Here is a 20,909-nt window from a genome sequence, read left to right as displayed (position 1 = left end):
TCTCACAAAGATTTGCTTGGATTTCAAGTAAAAAACAGTAATTATAACGCCAGCTATTTAGAGGGGAATAGAAAATATCATGAGTAAGTTATTTGTTCAACTCCGAGATTTGAAAAATAAATTTATATTAAAAATAAAGCTTATTTTTAAATGGGCCTGGCTTCGGATAAGATTTTTTTGTGTGAGCTCGACCCAACCTGAATTAGGTAAAGTTTCTTTTCTATTATTATTTATTATTGTTTTGTTGTCATTTCGTTATTATATTGCTACTATTTTGTTGTTATTGTTTTATTGTTAGTTTTACTACTATTTTAGAGACATTTGCTTGTTAAGTTGTAATTATCTTAGTGTTATTTAAGTATAAAAATTTTATTTAATGTATTTTCAATTTGTTGGAAAACATTTATTTTAATGTTTGTAGTGTATTTGATGTATTATAATTTTAAAATTTTTTTATAGAAAAAATTAATACGAGTGGGCCGAGTCAAACTCGAGTTTAGAATTTTTAATTTGAGCCAAACTTGGATGGAATTTAAAGCTCATTTTTTGGACCAAACTTGAGCCTAAAATTTTACATCAACTCGATCCAATCTAACTCATGATCAGATGTAGATGAAAATCGACACTCTAATTCTTTATTAAAATAGTCTAAAAATTAGATTACATAAAAAAGAATAATTTACAAATTCAGTTATTAAATTTACAATCCACAATAAACAATACAAAATTTCGGATATCTATCAATTAAAATTATTTTATTTATCAAAAAATTCAAAATTTATTATTTGATTGTACAAAATAATTACATCATAAATGAGCTTCATTCAGATAATTTCTCAACGTAAATAATATATTTTATATTTTGAGTCATAAATGAAATGCAATTATTGCTTAAGAAAACCCTCATTTATTGGTATTTTAATGTCTTGGTTAAATGTGAAGACAAGAATTTTGTATGTTGTTGTGCACCTTAGTTGCTCCACTTTGTTGACAAATTAACAATCTGGTTTCTTAAAATTGGAAAATGTGGTGGCACTCACTGTTGATTAGGATTAGTGCAGCTGGATGCGACGGCTCGGAGACGTAGGAACAATATTTTCTCTTTAATCATACACGTCAATGACTTCACAAAGTTGTACTTTATTTTGTATTGGCATAATTCAAACTTACTACTTTAACGTTTATATTTTTTTATTAATTTAGTTTTTACTTTTTAATTAAATTTAATTATCAACCTTTTAAAAATAATTAAATTATTATTTTCTAATAAAAATATTAATTAAAATATTAAAATTTTAAAATTGACAACTCGAATGACAAATCACATTTACATTATGCTACTTTTTTTTTTGAATTTTTACAAATTTATTTTTAAAAGTTGAGGGCTAAATTTAGATAAAAAATAAAGACCAAATTGATAAAAATGGAAACATTGAAGGATAAATTTAATATTATACCTATATATAAATAATTGTATATTCTGCTATTAATATTAATTAATGGTGGGAGGGTGTATCAAAATGGAATCACCCATGGTTTTAAGGAACCCCACTGCTGCACCTAATTTCTTATATTAGTGAGAGAGAATATATGTTTCAAAATTTTCTTAATACCAATTATGAGCATATTGAAATACAAATGCACAAGTATAAACAGGAGGGGAAAAACTGTGGGTTTTTAACTTTGAAATATTGTTTACCCACGGAAATAAAAAAAAAAAGAAATAAAGTTTTGAGTATGGAAAATGACATGAATTTGTATGGTTTTGGTGGACGATATTTGTTGTGTAAAATAATGACACCCATTAATGGGGTTGATTACAACTGTTCTAGGATTCAAGATTTGTCCGGAATTTTGAAGGATTTAGATAAGTATATTAAGTTTAAAAAATGAGTTTTAAAAAAAAATTAGACCTATTGAAAATATGGGTCGGGCTCCTATCCCGTTTTAAGTTTATAATATTTTATATTATGTAATTTAGAACACATTAAAAAATAAACCTATACTAAGTATATAAACTACCCTAATATCAATATTAAAATAATGTTAAGATGACTATAAAAAATTTAATAAATAAAAAATATATAAAATTATTAAATATTAAAATAAAATAAAATATATATTTTTAAAAATTTAAAAATAATATGAGTTGGTCTAAAATGGGCTTATATTAATTTTTTTGCAAATATAGGAGTGTTAAGGCAAAATTTTAGGCCGGACTGGCCAGACTTGAGCAAATGTAAATTATATTAATATCATGCTTAAGCATGACCCGAACCCTACCCATGAGTACCTCTAAGTTTGATATTATCATTCATCATTTTTTTGTTTTTTTTTTGTTTTTCATATTCTTTTAAAATAATGAAAGAAAAATTCAAAAGAAAAAGAAAAGAAGGAATATTTGAAGGTTGTATTTTTGAACACGAAATAGCATCTACTTGACTACATGTGGCTGAATAAATTTGAAGTATACAAACAGTTGAATAGACGACATCCTCAAACCCTAGGGGAAATGAACATGATCCACAATTAGCAAACTATACAACAGTTAAAAAAAATAACACTAAACGAGATAGGGCCTAGCTCTAAAGATAGGCGAAGTATGAATAGGTGAACAAACCATATAAAAGCAAAGTGGTTTAACATACATCAGCCTCGATTTGATGTATTGACAATGCTCCAAGATAATCATCCAATTTGATGAAAGTGCCATGTTAGACCATCAACATTGAGAATTCCAGAAAAAGAGGTTTTTGTCACTTTCCAAAACACCAACAATGACACTGCCATGAAGAGTAGTACTGTCCTTATCCCTCGGACAATCAACAATGAAGAAAACTAATAATGGCAAAATATAAAAGCAAAATAATGGCAAAACACCAACAATGACACTGCCATGAAGAGTAGTATTGTCCTTATCCCTCAGACAAACAACAATGAAGAAAACTAATAATGGCAAAATATCTCCGTTTACTTTAACGAATGGTATCATTACTTTAAAAACATTCAATGTAATTTATGAATAATAATTTTTGTTGATCAAATAGGTACATCCTCTTAATAGAAGAAATTAGTAAGCCATTCCTTATGCTTCGGCAATAGGAAGTCTCATGTACGCTATGTTGTGCACACGTCTAGATATCTATTTTGTAGTGAGGTTAGTGACTCGATATCAGACGAATCTAGGGCCAAGACACTGGCAAGCAGTTAAGCATATACTCAAGTATTTACAGAGAATGAGAGATTATAAGTTGGTGTATTTCGGAGGAGATCTTACTTCTATCGAATACACTAACTCTGACTTCCAAACATGTTAGGGTTTGAGGAAATCGACATCAAGCTGTGCTTTTGTCCTAGGCATTGGGTCCATTGTGTGGAGAAGTGTAAAGCAGAGTTGTACTGCTGACTCTACTATAGAGACCGAATATGTGGCTATTTCATAGGCTACCAAAGAATTAATATGGCTTCTAAAGTTCCTTACAGATCTTGAAGTCGTTGTAACACCTCATATTCGGTTCAGTCATAGGACTCAAGTTATAGGATGTCACAACAGTAAATAGAAACATTCGTATAAAAATTACTCAATAATATTCGATATAAATAAGTTAATTCTACGTTAAACATGCATTTCAAACAAAACAGAGTCTCAATCAAGCTTATGAAAGCCCTTAAACAAGTTGGGGACTAAATTAGGACCATTTTGAAACTTTTGCAAAAAGATAGGTAAAATAATAAAACATGAGTCACATGGCCATGCAACTCACTATGGCCGTGTGAACTAAAAATTACCCTAAACGTGTAGCACACACGGCCGTGTCAACCACCCATGTTTGACACATGCCGTGTGGTAGCCTGTGTGCATCATAAATGACTTATTTTAAACAAGTTACATTCTGTTCATACCAAATAACCTAAAATGTCATTTAACACCATTCAAACATACTCCAAGATATGCACCTTACAAGACCAAAACATCAATTTACTAATCATTCATACAAGTAACCAAAATGCCCTCATTAACACCAACAATTCAACCATTAAACAACAGGCAAACTTTACCATTCTTAACAAATTAATCATACCTAAACATTCATATGAAACTATCATTTTTTTTAACCAAAATATCAATAAGCCATTTGTTGAACCTTGCCTTAACCATTCAACAATTAAATGAATCAATATGAAACAATTTCACCTATTGTAACATTCAAAACAACATCAACCAAATGAGATTTAGTTCAAACCATATATATAATTTCAAATGATAAAATACCAGCTTCAACTCAAAATTCATCTTGAATCCATTTTCTAATTTATCACTTTGCCCACTTTCATCATTCAAATTGCATCATGTATCCTTGTCATAGTCATTCGTATTATATTCATCCTTTTTCCCAACACCAATTTCATATTTTCACATTTCCATCTTTTATTCTTACCCCGATGAAACTTTGTAAAATAACTTTGTATACAAGTGAAAAAAATAGTGTCTGGTTACCCATTAGGGTTGAATCTAAACGATAAATAGCCTGGCTAGGGCTTACTATTCATGTATTCTCAAGTCCGCAACATATGCAGGCGCTCAGAACATGAACCTGTATTCTCGATTTCGTAACACATACAGGAGCTTGGAACTTGGGAAGAACTCATAGCCTTGTATATGAGACTTTTACAAATTTCTTCGAGATTAACTTCACATTATACCAATTCGTAACAATCCATTTCAATTTGATTCAATTCTCAATTTAGGTACAATTACATAACCAGTTCAAGATATCAATATGACATTAACGAATATATAAACGAAACTCTACAGAAAATTAAACATATATATATTGTATGAACTTACCTGGAAAAAACGATACTACTTTAGATAACAGGGACTATTCGTCAATTTTTCCCTTTTCCCCTAAATCAACAACTTGATTTATATAATAGTTAATATTTAAAATATCAATACTAATCTCATAATAACACTCAAATTAATGCTTATAATTTTTAATTTCATTTTACATATTTTCCCTAAACTTTTAATTTTATTCAATTTAGTCCCCAGAACCGGAACAAGTATAACTTTCACAATTGTGCTTCGTTTTTCATTCTAATTTCAATTATGTCCTTATACAACCCTAAAAAATCCAATTTTATAGAAATTTAATGACACTTTTGACATATTCACAATTTAGTCCCTAAATGCAAAATTAAAAAAAATTACTTTATCAAATAGTCGCTAAATAATTTATTTGATATTTATATTATTAATAAAGAATTAAATTCTATTAAAATTATATATTAAATAATTATTTTACTAATGAATTTTAATATTATTCATGTAATATTTATTTTTATTATTTAATACTAGTTTTATGATAAAAATGTGTTTAGTTATTATATAGAATTTTTTTAAAAGTTATAAGAAAATAAATTTTATATATTCATTTCTTAATTAATATATAAACTCATTTTTTCTGAAAAAATAAATAAAAAATTTTATGAAAAACAAAAAAAAATAAAGGACTAAAATGTAAATAACCATTTAACTAAACTGCTTTTTTTCTTACTAACCTCCGGTAAAAAATTTGGTGGTTAGTGCGTTTATAACAACTCAGTGGTGATGTTGCTATCACCTCCAAAACTGAGGTACGTTTCAATCACAATTTTTTCTCCTAACATTCCGAACGCACCGGAGATAAAAGCTGAAACAAAGGGGTGGTTAGTTAAAGTTTAGTGATGACAATTACCCATAAATAATCGGTGTTTCTTCTAAATTTCTGTTAATAAACCTTAAATTCTTAACTAACATTTCTACAAGGATTACTATATGTAATGAATTCACTTTAATCATGAGCGGAGTTAAGATATGTTTTCTTTACAACTAACCAATTATATTTAATCATTAAAAACAAGACTATATGGTCAATCTACAAATGTAATAATCCTTCGTTCCTATTTGTATAAACCCAAACCCACAGTTCTCCAATGTCAGATTCTCTGCCTTTTAAATGCCCCCATGAAGGCCAAAATCAAAACAAGAATGCCATAATTTCAAGGTTAGTGATTATATATGATATGCAATGAGGCTTTCACATCATTAATATTTGAAAGATTTGTGAATGCCGAGGACATTAACAAAAAAAAGCAAAACTTAACGAAGCAACAATAGTAAATAAAAAGGGTCCGCAGGCTTGATTGATTAATGCTCGAAACCAGAAACAAAACAAAATGGAACACCACATTCAAACACAATATGACACTGTCTAAAATTTGCAGATAAATTTGAGAAACGATGTTGAGAGAAAAAGGAAATAATCATGGTGTAGCTTGGTAGAGCACAAGTACGGAGCAGATACTATCGCAAGCATTCGCTGCTCAGGAGAGTACCCCATCGGTAAAGTTAATTTTTCAGCTGTTTCGCTGTCTTGAACCACTCAATGTGGAAAGATCCCTCCATATCCACTCTTTCGTAAGTATGGGCACCGAAATAATCTCGTTGAGCTTGAACCAAGTTTGCAGGTACCCTTTCCCTCCTGTAAGTGTCAAAATAAGCAAGACTGGCAGACATGCCGGGAGTGCTAATACCGGAGTTGATAGCAAGACAAACAACTCTTCTCCATGCAGATTGCCTATCGATGATTTCCTTTGCAAACTCGGGATCAACAAGAAGGTTTGCAAGGTCAGGGTTTCTGTCGTATGCCTTCTTGATTCGGTCAAGGAAAATAGCTCTGATGATGCAGCCTCCCTTCCATATTCTAGCCAGTTCCCCCAACTTTAAGTCCCAACCCTTCTCGATGCTTTTTGCACGAATGAGATTCATGCCCTGTGCATAACTGCAGATCTTGGATGCATAAAGTGCTTGCCTTACATCATCAATTAATTTCGCCTTGTCCACGGTTTTGTCGGTCAAGACATCACCGAACCCTCCTGATTTGAAAACTTTAGCGGCTTCAACTCTTTCCTCCTTCAACCCACTAAGGAACCTTGAATCCAAAGAAGCTGCAATTGTTGGAGCAGCAATGGACAAATCAGCAGCTTGCTGTACAGTCCATTTACCAGTACCCTTCATGCCGGTTTTGTCCAAAACTTTGTCAACTAAATAACCCTCTCCTTTATCATCCTTAATTCCGAATATATCAGCCGTGATTTCAATCAAGAAGCTCAAAAGCTCCCCCCTGTTCCATTCCAAGAAAACACTCCGTAGTTCTTCATTCGATAATTTTCCAACAGATTTCAGAACATCATAAGCCTCAGCAATCAGCTGCATATCACCATATTCAATTCCATTATGAACCATCTTGACAAAATTACCTGATCCACCTTTTCCAATGTAAGTCACACAGGGTCCGCTATCAGAAACTTGAGCGGCAACCTTAAGAAGAATGTCTTCAATGTATTTGTAAGCTTCAAAAGACCCTCCAGGCATCAAAGAGGGACCGTTCCGTGCACCTTCTTCACCACCTGAAACTCCCATCCCTAAGTATAACAAACCCAGTCCAGACATTTCTTTCTCCCGTCTCTCGGTGTTCTCGTACCACTCATTGCCACCATCAATGATACAATCACCTTTCTCCATGTATGCAGAGAGAGTTTTAATGGTCTGGTCAACAGGGGCCCCTGCCTTAACAAGCATGATTATCACTCGAGGTTTCTGGATCGACTGAACAAAAGATTCAGGATCATGGAAACCAAATAAAGGAAGATCCCCTTCCTGTTTAGCTCTTTCAACAGTCTCATCGACTTTGGAGGTAGTTCTGTTGTAAACAGAAATGGGGAAGCCTTTCTCGGCAATGTTAAGAGCAAGATTTTGGCCCATAACAGCCAAACCAGCAAGTCCTATTCTTGTAGGTGGAGCCATAGTTCTTCCTGTTAAATTTGCACATCATAATCAGTGACAAACCAGAAGAAAATAAAAATTGACAATAGAGACAAAGAAAACTACAAAATGAGAAAACCAACTTCTAATAGATTATATATACACACATATACATACATATGTATATATATACACATAAAACACCAGTGATCATATAATGTCCTTGAAACTAAAAGCAATCATATTTGTGCAATGGATCAGCCATATATCATTGGTCACCCTCATACTCTCAGAAAATTCATATCTCTTCAAAACTAAGAATCAATTTCAGGTCCACAGTACAACTAACAAAGTCCTTAACCATTGAAGCTAATTGGAACCTTCTACTTAAATACAAAGCTTAATGTTTTATGATAATAAAAAAATAAGTTAGAAGATTACCTCTAGTGTTAACAGATTCAAAAACAATGGAATGAAATTGCTAACAGTTTGTGAGAATCAAATAAGAAAACTTTAATAATAATAATAATAGTAATAACAATAACAATAATAACAATAACCCCTCTCTAATAGCAGATTTAACAAATGAATGAATTGAAATCTCCCTAGATATGATCACTGGTAAACCTTGCAGAAGCTATAACTTCTGTAAACTAAACTATTTGTTAATTCAAATTAAAAAATAAAGAATCCATGCTCTACAAACTCATCAACTAACCCAGTAAAATAGATGATGAAAATAAACTGAAATTTCTCAGATCATACATAACATAACACTATTGTAAATCCACAACTAATAGCAGCTGAATAAATTTTGTATTCGTTCAAATCCCAAACTAACAATGACAAAAAAAGAAAACCAAAACCCAGATATCAGCCAAACTCAGACAAGAATTCTCAAGTAAAAGCCAGAAAGACAATTGGTTTTGCTTAATTAACAAAAAAAAAAATCAAATCTTCGAAACTAAAAACATGATGGGATCAAACAAACAGATCAAAAGTTCCAAACTTTATTGAAATTCAACACAAGAAAAAAGAAACCAAACCTCAAAAAGTCCCTTCTTTCCTCTGTTTTTTTCTTCTTCTTTTTTATAGAAGGAAATCAAAGATGTGGGTTTTTGAGGAAAATAGACAAATGGGTAGATAGTATTTGAGTAAATATATAAGAAAAAAAAATCCTAAAATGGTCAAATTTTGGCATCGCCGTTGATATTGTGGTAGGTGGGAGGGCTCCCCACTGACCCACTTTGTGTCTAATTTCTAGTTTTTGAGTTAAAATAGATAATTAATTATATGATTACTTTTTTTTCCAATTGAAATCTGATTAAATAAAATTACTGAAAATTTATGGGTAATTAATCATAATACAAAAAATTGGTTAAAAATGGTAGCAATACGGCAAAATGGAGCCAGGTGACTGGTGAAGAAGGATACTTCATTTTGTTAGGTAGCCAACTACTCTTTTGCCACTTTTCCTTTATATTTTTGTTTTTCCATTTTTGAGAATATTCTTTTGTTCTCTCTTTTCTATTTTAATTTCATTTTCAACTACAAATCTTCAATTTTGGAGATATCAATGATTATTGCAAGTCTTAAAATTCAACCAAACATAAACAAACTCCCTCACTTCATTTTACTAGAAATAAAATATTCAATAAAAAATTGTATGTTGATAGTTAGGGTTAGGGGTGAACAAAATCCTATTCGATTCGAAAATTTAATAAAAATTTTAAATTTTGAATTAAATAGTTCGAGTTATTTGAGTTAATTAAGTTATTTAGATCAACTCGAATAAAAAATTAAATTTTCGGTTTAACTCGAATATGAATTACACAATTCAAGTTATTCAAAAATCTAAATAAGAAGAGACAAAACTACGTCGTTTTGATAAATGTTTACTTTTTTAAAAGTTAAAATTCAAAATAATTAAGTTAAAGGATAAAACTACGTTGTTCTGATAAATATTTACCCATTAAGTTAAAAGGCAAAATTATTATATTGTTCATGTAGTTAAATAATCTTGTACTTCGTGTACTAGTTAAACAATCGGTCCATCTAAATGCAACATTAAATATAAATAATAGGATTCGTTAACTCGACAAAAAAAATTCAAATTGAGTTCGGTTGTTAAAATAGGATTTGTCAACTTGACTAACTCGAAAATTTTTTATTCGATTCGACTCGACTCGGTCGAATACTCACTCCTAATTATGGTGTCCATCATCTCAGATATGACATGAGTTTGAGTCGTATTTAGGACTTTATCCCTTTTATAATTAAAAAAAAATTTAAAAATTGAATAGGATAAAATGGAATGAAAAGAAAATTAAAATAATAAATAGATTATCAGCTTATATTTTAGCTTTTAAAAAAAGAATTTCAAACATTGAATAAATTTTTATATTTAAATGAATAATCAAAGTTGTACTACTAAATATAAATAATCTTTAATATACAATTTCGACTTTATTCGTTTTCTCACTTTGATATTTATTCAAATTGGTACTTAAAGTATATTCATTTCCTAATTTGGACCTAAATTATGTTTTCGTTATCATTTTTAAGTTCATTTTTTGATAGACACTAAAAGAAAAGCTTATAGTCAATTACAAAGTGACACGTGACATCTTTATATAAAAAAATATTTTTTTATAAATGTACGTATTTAAAAATATATAAAAGAAAAGTAAATATATAAAAAAATTCAAAAATATATATAAAATCTAGAAAAAAATATAAATTGTAAAAAACTAAAAAATAAAATAATGGAAAAGAATTTAATTGAAATTAATAATATTATTATAAAAATTGAAAAAAAAATTAAATTATTAAAAATATAAAAAATTATAAAAACTATAATTTTTTTAAAATTTTAAATTTTATAAAAATAATAAAATAATATTGAAAATGTAAACAGAATGTTAAAATTTTTATACTATTTATTAATTTTAAATAATTTTCAATGTTAAATAAGTTTTACAAATTATTAAATATTTTTTATATTTTTAATAATATTATTAATTTCAACTAAATTCTTTTTAATTATTGTTTTTTTATAATTTATATGATTTTTAGATTTTATATATATTTTATATTTTTTAATGTGCATATACATTTAAAAATATATATATATTTTTATAAACACGCAGCGTAATGCTTTGTAATTGATTATGAGTATTTTTTTTTAATATTTGTAATTGAAATATATAACAGATAAATACTTCGTATACCTAATTGGAAAGTGAGTATTAAATTAAGTTTAAACCAATTTCAAGAAGCATATAAATAATTTAGTTGAAAAAGTGAATGGAGGAACAAATAAACCCATTTTTAAAATTTTTTTAAAAAAATTTCATCCAAACACTCATAAGATTCGGGTTGAGTAGGTAGTCTTTTTTGTTTTAGCTTTTTTATTTAAAATATTTATATAAAAATAATAAAACACAAAAGTTCTGGTTTTTTATATTTCTCATATATATGAAATAAAATAATTACATAGGATAGGTGAAGTAAGACACTGGGGTAGAAGTTGGCAGCTGGGGTAACCGACTTCCATATAGTTTTCCTTTTTTGTCTCCCTAAATGAAAACTGACATAATATCAAGAATAGTCTCCATATTTTTTCAGATTTTCATGATAACAATTTTATTTTCTTTGAATTGTTTTTTTTTATTTTCAATTTTAGTAGGACATAAATAGGTTTCAAGTTAAGAATTGGTTTTTCAAGAATTTATCTTGAAAATTTGATAAAATTATGAGAGGACCATTTGTGATATTATTCCATTTTTTGTCAAAACATTGGAGCTCAACTAAAAACTTGGAATAATGCCCCCATTTTGCATTGCATCATATTTCCTTGGCTCAGATCAAAAAAGCAATGTCACTCGATCATTACTAAACTGACCGCAGTCTTTTTTTGTGTGTGAGGATCCCACAAGTTCACCCTTTATTTCTAATAAGCCATGAACTAGATCAAAATCATTCTCAACGAACTCATAAGAAGTGATCCCATTTTTTCCATCGGGTCCGAATAGAGACCAAAAGTTCTTGAGCGACTGATCCGGCAGAACAACCAAAAGATAAAGAAGTATCGTTAATTTCTTCATGCTTGTTCCAAGCTCGAAGTACCATTTGCACAAATAAAAATCCCCTTCGTTACATGATTTCTTTTATCAAAACTTCAAAATAAAATTTTGAGAGTAAATGAAAATCTGATAAGATACAAGGACCATTTTTGATATTATGCCATTTTTCATTTGTAGAAAAAACACTTCGGAAATCCAACTCCATCTATTTTTCTAAATTATTTACTCCCACTTAAATTATATATATAACCGAATCGATATCCGAATTTACTCATGATATCAAAAGTTATTTATATTTCTACTTAAATTATTTTCTTTTTGCTAAAAAAGTTTCTCGTATTTTTAATACATGACTCCTTCAAAAGCAAATTCAATAGATAAATAAAATCATTCATAAATGGGCGGGGGGAACTATAGTATTTAATTAAAAGGAAGCTACAGAGAGTAATACATACATTTGTGTATGTATGTATATGTATATTATCCTTTAAACTATGATCAGACATTGAAAATTAAAAAAATTCTTAACTTGTAAAGCTTTATGTATTAACATGGCAAATTTCGAACCAAATCTATTGATGGAAAAGATTTTACTAATAACAAAGAATCATTTTCTTGTGTACATAACGCTATCTGGTTTGAGTACAATTCATGCTTATATTCGAGAGGAAGAAATAGCAAAATTTATGAATCGATAATAGAAATTCTACAATAAATGGGATAATGAAAATAAATAAAACTTATGTGATGATATAACCATCAAGCCACTATGAACAATCACTACAACTTTGTATTCTTGTTACCTTGATTGCCGGAGAGAAGCACAAGCACTTTAACTTAACCTAAACTCCGAAATTGCACATCTGCACAAACTCCATATCATTATCCACATATTTAGTCCAAAGATTCTTGTATTGGTTCATAGCAATGTCGAGCCAAGGTTTCATGTTTCCATTATAATGAATGACTGCAGCATTGTTGATCTCATCCATGCTAATGCTTGGATTGTATCCAAGACCGAGCACGTGCCAAGATTTGTCCAATGATTTAGTCAATGAGTAGAATGTGATCAGGCCAGGCGGAAGAGCATCCAATTTCCATAGAGTTCGATCCTCATTCTGATCAGAAGGTCAAATGAAAAGTTAATTAAACATCCATTTTCAAACTTCAATCCATAATTCTCACCATTAGTATATCAGAGGTGTTGTATGCAAATTTTGACGTTATAAATTGGTTTTACTCCTAAAAGTTGTATCTATTTGATAATAATTTCTATGGTTTGCAATTTTCAATCCAAAAACCAACCTAATACTAGAAGGACTAAGCACTGATTTTGATTTTCAGCATCTTGTTAAATTTTGCAGGTAAAAGTATTATTGATTTTCCTCCATCAAAGTCAATGGATTGATAGCTAGGAAACCAAACATCATGCTAAGTTTGCTAACATATTAATAGCCTTATCAGTATCAAACATCACTAAGTTAACTTAAAAGAAAATAACACACTTACCAAGTTTTGCCACTCCTCATAAGTTTCCGTGCATTTCTCACGCCTCCAAGCATCAAGATCAAAAATATTCATCCCATATGCCCAGGCACAAGCCTTGGGATTAAATCTCTCCTTAATTAGAGGATGTGTAAAGTTCAAATACTGAGAAAAACGATGAAACGACCCAAAGCAGGTCTCAACAGCCCCATTTACCTTTCCAGCCAGATCTATCTTCCACAACCCTGTCAAGTCCTTTTGAACCACAACATCATCATCCAATAACAAAATCTTATGCAATTTTGGGTACATTTCAGGCAAATAAAACCTAAGGTGATTCAACATCGACATAGACTCGGGGTTTTTTAACTTCATGTTACTCCCATCTTTCGTCACATTCTCTGTTGTTTTTTCAAAGTTAAACCTCTGCTTCTTAGCAGACTCAATCTGCCTCAACACTGGGGCATATGAAGAATTCAAGAAACTATAATCTTCCACTGCCTTCACCTCCAAATGAGCACCCCCTTCCACAGGTCTCATTCTAAACCAAACTTTCATAGCAGCCACATTCATTCTATCGGTCACCACATGGAACACATGTTTCCAAGGCTCCTCCGCATTCTTCACCACGGACCTCACCACCACAGAAACTGCAATCACATTATCTGAAAATACAGCATAATGATACAAACTAGGATCCTCAAACTCAGCCGTAGGCGACTCTTCCTTATACTTCTCCGGGTGTGAAATTCTCTCCTCCACAAGCCTCATTGCCAAGCAATGCAAACTCTTAGGAATAGATTTAGCAGCAATAGAGCTCGCTAAAGCTCCATTCTTTTTTGCCTTACCTAATGATTCACTAACAGAGAAAATGGTATCTTTCAACTTCTGAATTTTCAACTGATTATCATAATTCTCTTTAGATTCAGCTACCATCAACCTAGCAAATTTCACTCTATCTTTCACTTCTTTCTCAAACTGCCTTAAAACATCCTCATCTAAATTCCCATCTGTTTCAAACAAACTCGGTTTTGACGTAAGATCTGAGAAGTTCTTAGCTAAATCATCAAACATTTTCAATTGCTTTGAATTTTCAAGCTTTAACTTTCTTGCGTAAGCTGCATATGTTTTCACTAATGTGATATGATCATTGGCTTGCTTGTATATCAAATCTAACCTTGTTTTGAGAGGATCTGAATTCAAAGCCAGAAATGTTCTATGCATGTAAGCATTTGCGCCACTTGGAAGCCTCTGCTCAAAAAAACCCAAACAGAAAAAACGGTTAGATTATCTAAACAGGCATTTTGAACCCCAAAAAGATTTGAATTTTGCAGTATTCAAAGCTCAGCTGAAAAAGAAAAACAAAACAAAAAAAACCCATAGGGAAAACGCCAGAAAGAGATGGATTTGGAAACAGTGTAAGTGAAGAATTGGATTAGAGAAATAAAAGAAGAAGGTAAAATTACAGAGTGGTGATGCGTTGGAGGAGGACGAGAAGTGAGGAGAACGGAGACAGTGACAATGAAGAGAAGGGAAAACAAGGCAGAGATGAAGATCCTGTAAGAAAACAAACTACGGAAACCAGCCCCAACTCCGCCTGATCCGCCGCCTCGACTGCTCCTGACGGCGATAGCCATTGAATTCAGCTAAGAACCCACTGATCACTTTCTTCCCTTGAAGTGATGAGTGAAACTGAAATGTGTTTAAAGTGGAAGGTTACTGAGATCTGAGATCTGATAAGGGAAATGTGTGAAAAGTTGATTTCCGCATCGGTGTTTATGAGTATTTTATTGATTTTACAAAAAAGGAGATTTTGTTTACCCGGCTACGCTCGGGGTTTAAAAAACTAATTATAAATCATTTTTCTTTTTAATTATTTTTATATTTTTATATCAATTTAAAAAAATAATTTATTTTAAATATTGAAATTAACATTTAATCCCTCAATTCTGCAATTTTTCCTAAATCAGGCCAGATTCCATTAAGGTGTGATTATAAGACATTTTGAGATTCTGTCATTTCATCACTTCAAAATTAAAAAATTATATACAATCTAAAAATTATCACAAAGAAAATTAAACCATTTTTAGGTGATGGAGACATTACGAAATCTAAGTTTAAGGATTAAATTGAGAAAAATTATAAATTTCAAGACTAATATGGATAAAAAAAAATTTCAATGATGAAGATAAAAGAAAAGAAAGTTGCTTTATCCCATAAAGGAAAAATAGAAATGAGGGGGATCGGTAAAAAGGAAAAGAAATGAAAATAATTTATTAATGTTCAAAGAATTGAATTGGTGGTTCAACCACCCCTTCTCGATTCAATCTTTATAAATTTTAAAATATTAAAAAATTCATGAAAGTTCAAAAATAATTAAGAAATAAATAAACATTCATTTTGTAAATTATAAAAATTAATTTAAATTTGGTTTAGAAGGTTTTTAATCTGTTTTTACTTCTATCTCCTTCCAGTTTTTTAATATCGGTTGCATAGCCATAGGGCTAAATCACCAATTCCCTACTCCGATTTCAACTTTATATTTCATCTAACAATATGTTTTAATATGTTTATATATTTAAAGAAATTGATCAATACGTTCAATCTCTTGGTTTAGCATCTAAACATGATTTATTCAGAAAAAGAGTATTTTAATTTTGTGTTTTTTTAGTAAATAAAATATAGAGATAAAATAATTACACTACAAATTGAGTCCCCATCAATTCAAACTTATTCAATAATTTCTGTAGAAATTTCCTTGAACCTAATAAACTCATACGGATTCTTCTACATTACACCAACCAAATATATGAGATGTAGCATTAACTTCTCTTGTTACTTTGTGTAAAATCATTTGTCATTTTCTACTACAAAGTTCATTTATTTTTAAATGGTGATATAAAGAATTAGATTAACTTAAATTAATTTGTCCTTAATATCTTAATAATTATATAAATTTAATTTTACAACTAAAATATATTAATATGACTACATCTAAAAATAAAACTTTTGATTAAATAAATGCTATTATTTAATAAAAAGTAATTTTAAAAATATTTAAATTTTAATTAAAAAATTAGAAACCCAAGCGCATGCGGGGATCTAATGCTAGTTTTTAATAAAAAATGTATAACAATACAAATTTTTTTTTTGTGTGTGAAAAAAAACTTACGGATCTAAGTTAAAAATGTAAAACAATACTTTTAAACACACACAATTTTGTATTGATTTCTTTCCCTCTTTCTCTGCTTTGCGGTTCTTAACTCAAGTCACCCACATCTCCAATACAAAACCCAAAAAGAACAGCTGTCACATTTTCCAATAGTTTCTTAGAAATGCAACAAATTACCCCCCTAAGTACAATTTATTTCATATTTTTTACTTCCATGGAAAATAGAATCATTTAATTATACTAACAAGTTTGAAATTTTTTAAAATGGTTTTCTAATTATTATTATTTTGTCAAGTTCCATTAAATGTTAGTGATGGAGGGGTGAAGTGGCAGTTAAAGAATATTAATAAAAAATTTAATCATTAAAATTTACATATTATGTCAATTTAATTTTTTTTTTAAAAATTAATCCTCAACATTTACATATGGTCTCTATTTAATTCTAATTCTAATTCTAACAAATTAATAAAATATAAGAATACATAAATATTTAGAATTATAAAAATTATAGTGCCCTTTTTTAGGGTTTAGGGTTTTTTTAGATTTTTAATTAATTATTTTGTAATAATTTTTTGAGATGTTAAATAATAATTTAATTCATCATTAAAAAACATCGTATTTTTACACAAATCGTATATTCGAATCCTAGAAAATTTGAATTGGATTCATAATTGAAACTCCATCTGCTCTGCAGAGATGAAATATTAGTTATTAATTTTTTCGCCTTCTTAATATTAGCTTGATCCGATTTTCCAGAAAATTATTTATTCTCTTATCTATTATTTTCAAATAGTCATGTTCAAGAAAAATATCCCATGAATCTCAAGATATATGATAAGTTTTTTAGAATAAGGCTGGGGTTGAAATTTATAGAGAGAAAACGCTCCAAGTAGGATGCACTGTCATCAAAAGCACTAGAAGTGCATCCACCTAGAAACATTTTTAACTGACATGGTACTGAAAACGCTTCTAACTGGATGCTCTTTCAGTGTTTTTGCTGGCAGTGCATCTTGCTTGAAGTGTTTTCTTTTTACAATTTTCAACTCCCCACCAGGCTTGAGGAATTTTCTGAACCAATTGCAAGTCAACTTTAGTCTATAAAAACAACTTAATTCAACATCGAGTGGCATAATCCATTTACGAGCAAAGGAAAATCATAGGAAGATTAGAAGAAGAGAAGTTCGCACATAAGCCATAAGCTGAATTGCTTAAAGTAATCATTGGTTTTTGTTGTTCATATTTAATTACAACACTATTTCTCTACAAGACTTTTTACTTTCGAACATGTGGAACATTTTATCCGAATCTGAAAATGATAGACGAATTAATGCTATTGTTTACTACGACGATTAAGTGCATGACACCAAGAACGGTGTCATTTTTTATCATAGAATACATGTCACAGCCCGATTTTAGCTAAATCAAAATATTAGTTTCGAAACCACAAATCTGAGGTCAAAAAATTATTTTAATATTATTTTTGGCGTTTTTAGCATGTGAATATGTATGTGTGAAAATTTCATGAGCTAAATTTATCATTTAAGTGATTAATTTGAGAAAATGACTTAATCGTATAAAATGCAAAAGTAGCATGCTATAAGTTAAAAGTGCTTAATTGGTATGACTTATTAAATGAAATGTCCTTATGTTGTAATTAGACCATTGATAGTGGAGATAAACATTAATGGCCTTATATTTGATGTTTTAAATGTTTAATAATCAAGGGTAAAATGGTAAAATATTTATTAAGTTATAATAAATAAAAGAAAAACAATTTTAAGCCTAAATTATCATCATCCTTAGTAGAATATTAGAGAAATAAACGAGGATTTTGAGTTTTCATCCATTCGGCCATGGTTAAGTTTGATTAAGGTACGGTTTTAGCTCGATTTTTTATGATTTCTATGCTTTTGTGATCGTTGCTTTGAGTACTAGCTAGCCTGTACCCTAATTTCTGAAATTGTTGATGAATTTGTGAGTTTCCATTGATGAATGCTTGAGCTTTTGAATGACTGTTGATGAATTATGAAAGCTTGATGATAGATATTAAAGTTTTGTTAAGTGATTTTTGACAAAAATGTCAAATAGGGATTTAATTGTGAAAAGTGTAAATTAAAGGGTTAAAATGTGAAATAAATGTGAACTATGGGTTGATATATATACTAGGAGAATTCGGCTAGCATGTATTTAAAAGAAATTGGGTAATTTTGTGTATTTGTGAAATAATGACTAAATTGTAAGAAATGTGACACTTTAGGGGATAAAGTGCAAAAATGCCCAAATATGTGTTTGTGGACTAAATTGAATGTGTTGATAAATAAAAGATTTAATTTTGAATGTATATAGATCAAGAACGAAAGAAATAGGATTTAGATCGGGGAAAGTCGAAAGTTATTGAATAGTCGATCCGACCCCTCTATTCCGACTACGACGTAATTCATATGCAAATTAATGTCTTTAAATTGAATTACATATGTTTACTTGTCATGGAAATGTTATAAATGTTGAACGAGCACTTATGAGTAGGAATCGACAGAGCTACAATATTCGAAAGTCCCATACGAACCTTAGGAATAGAATAGGATACGAATGTCATGAAATTAGGTTATCGAGATGTGATTACATGTAAGACCATGTTTGGGACATTGGCATTGTATTGAGATTACGTGTAAGACCATGTCTGGGACATTGGCATCGTTAATCAATTTTGTGTAAGACCCTATCTGGGACAGTGGCATCGATATGTGATAACATGTAAGACCATATCTGGGATATGGCTTTGTATGAGCTTATGTGATTTTCAAGTATCTTTAACGATTCTGAACTGTTCAATGGGAAAAGTCAAGTCGAGAAGGAATATGTGAATGAGTTAAGTGACTCAGGTACGTACGAGTTTTGAAAAGGGTATGTTCAATGAGAAAGGTTTGTGAATTTGAATGTGATTAGCTATGTTTAGCATATTTGAATTGATATACAAATATTCATGAGATGACTTTATTTGTATATGACTTTCTAAGATTTTAAAGCTTACTTATGTGTTCTTTCCATGTTTTATAGATTATCGAAGCTAGCTCAGACATCGGGGATCATCCGGAACCATCATCACACTATCGACTACTTGTTGGTATTTTTGGATGCTTGTAAATTTGGAATATGACATGTATAGGCTAGTGAGTTGATGATATGTTTTATGGTTTGTTATAGCCATGAGATTTGACTTGCTTTTGTTTGAAATGTTGGTATGTATTTAGCCATTTAAGTTGGCTTAAAATTATGTTGGATAAGTGTTAAATGTGATGTATATAATGTCTTGTGTTTTGGCATTGTTTGTCATGCTTATTGATATGACTAAATGGTTACTCATTTGGTTAGTTATAAATGTTTGAGGAATGATATATTATGGTATGGTTTATAAATGATGAATTGATATGTTTGAGAGGCATGATTTAGTTGATGGTAAGGGGATGAAAATATATGTAGAAGTTATGTGAATTTGGTGATTTTAGTATAATGTTTTGGTATGTTTTGAATAAGGAATTGAGAAATGGTTGAAGTTAGATGGCATAATATGTGTATGAATTGGTATGTTTTGGTTGCCTATAAATGTAATGAGATGGTAGCATTTTGGTTGCTAGATGTGCATACGAAAAGGGTGGCAAATTGACTTGGAAAATGACTATTTTTGTCCACACGGGTAGAGACAAGGGCGTGTGTCTCGACGTACGGTCACGTTACATGGCCATGTGTCCCCTAGGATACCCTTTCGAATTAAGTCAGTATACCCTACAGGTTTAGCACGGCCAAGACACACGGGCGTGTTTACTGGCTGTGTGTGGCACACGGGCTGGCACATGGGAGTGTGTCCGGCCGTGTGACACAAGTCAGTAACCCCTCCGGTTTTCCTACGGTCATAGCATAAGGGCGTGTCCTCGGCTGTGTAGTGTAAGTCAATATGTATGCCCTATTTTCACACAGCCTATGACACGGGCGTGTCTGGTAGCCGTATGAGGCACATGGTCTGTTCACACGGGCGTGTGACCCTTAAATGTTTGAAAAATTTTCCCAAACTTTGCAAATGTTATCAGTTTAGTCCCAAACCACTTTTAAGCATGTCTTAAGGTCTCGTAGAGCCTTATAAGGGACAATGTAAATGATTTGAATGGATTTTATATGAATGTATAAATGTATATGTTATGTAGGTGAATGATGTGTATTGTTCAATAATGCCTCGTAACCCTATTCTGGCGACGGATACTGGTTAGGGGTGTTACAATACATCACGATTGGCTTTTAAGCAGAACTTCGAAAATGAATTAGGCAGAAAATCGTCGAATCTAACCAGATGAGAATGTTGTAC

At 30.4% G+C, this 20,909-nt stretch overlaps 2 protein-coding genes across 2 annotated transcripts; both read right to left on the bottom strand.

Annotated features, from left to right (window-relative positions):
• Positions 1 to 6,163: 6,163 nt before the first annotated feature.
• Positions 6,164 to 9,036, bottom strand: LOC107954838 (6-phosphogluconate dehydrogenase, decarboxylating 1). Its single transcript, XM_016890526.2, has 2 exons — positions 8,857 to 9,036; positions 6,164 to 7,860 (listed from the first exon to the last, which is right to left on the bottom strand). The coding sequence occupies exon 2, from the start codon at positions 7,850 to 7,852 to the stop codon at positions 6,395 to 6,397; it is 1,458 nt and encodes a 485-aa protein (XP_016746015.2). The 5' UTR covers positions 7,853 to 7,860; positions 8,857 to 9,036; the 3' UTR covers positions 6,164 to 6,394.
• A 3,405-nt stretch (positions 9,037 to 12,441) lies between these two features.
• On the bottom strand, positions 12,442 to 15,230 carry LOC121231884 (probable galacturonosyltransferase 9). The gene is made up of 3 exons (XM_041116926.1): positions 14,847 to 15,230; positions 13,405 to 14,631; positions 12,442 to 13,013 (listed from the first exon to the last, which is right to left on the bottom strand). Exons 1-3 carry the CDS (start codon positions 15,015 to 15,017, stop codon positions 12,738 to 12,740), a joined length of 1,674 nt encoding a protein of 557 aa, XP_040972860.1. The 5' UTR covers positions 15,018 to 15,230; the 3' UTR covers positions 12,442 to 12,737.
• Between the last annotated feature and the right edge of the window lie 5,679 nt (positions 15,231 to 20,909).

This window comes from Gossypium hirsutum, chromosome A07, assembly GCF_007990345.1.
Source record: "Gossypium hirsutum isolate 1008001.06 chromosome A07, Gossypium_hirsutum_v2.1, whole genome shotgun sequence".
Taxonomy (NCBI): domain Eukaryota; kingdom Viridiplantae; phylum Streptophyta; class Magnoliopsida; order Malvales; family Malvaceae; genus Gossypium; species Gossypium hirsutum.
The sequence above is the reverse complement of the archived record's forward strand: the minus strand, read 5'-3'. Positions and strand labels throughout refer to the sequence as shown.

Bases quoted from the DNA above. Each gene is read 5' to 3' on its own strand.
- LOC107954838 (XM_016890526.2), bottom strand. From the start codon at position 7,852: ATGGCTCCACCTACAAGAATAGGACTTGCTGGTTTGGCTGTTATGGGC.
- LOC121231884 (XM_041116926.1), bottom strand. From the start codon at position 15,017: ATGGCTATCGCCGTCAGGAGCAGTCGAGGCGGCGGATCAGGCGGAGTT. The intron at 14,632-14,846 runs GTAATTTTACCT...TTTTTTGAGCAG, and splicing joins CTCCAACGCATCACCACTCT to AGGCTTCCAAGTGGCGCAAA. The intron at 13,014-13,404 runs GTAAGTGTGTTA...CCTTCTGATCAG, and splicing joins ATGAGGAGTGGCAAAACTTG to AATGAGGATCGAACTCTATG.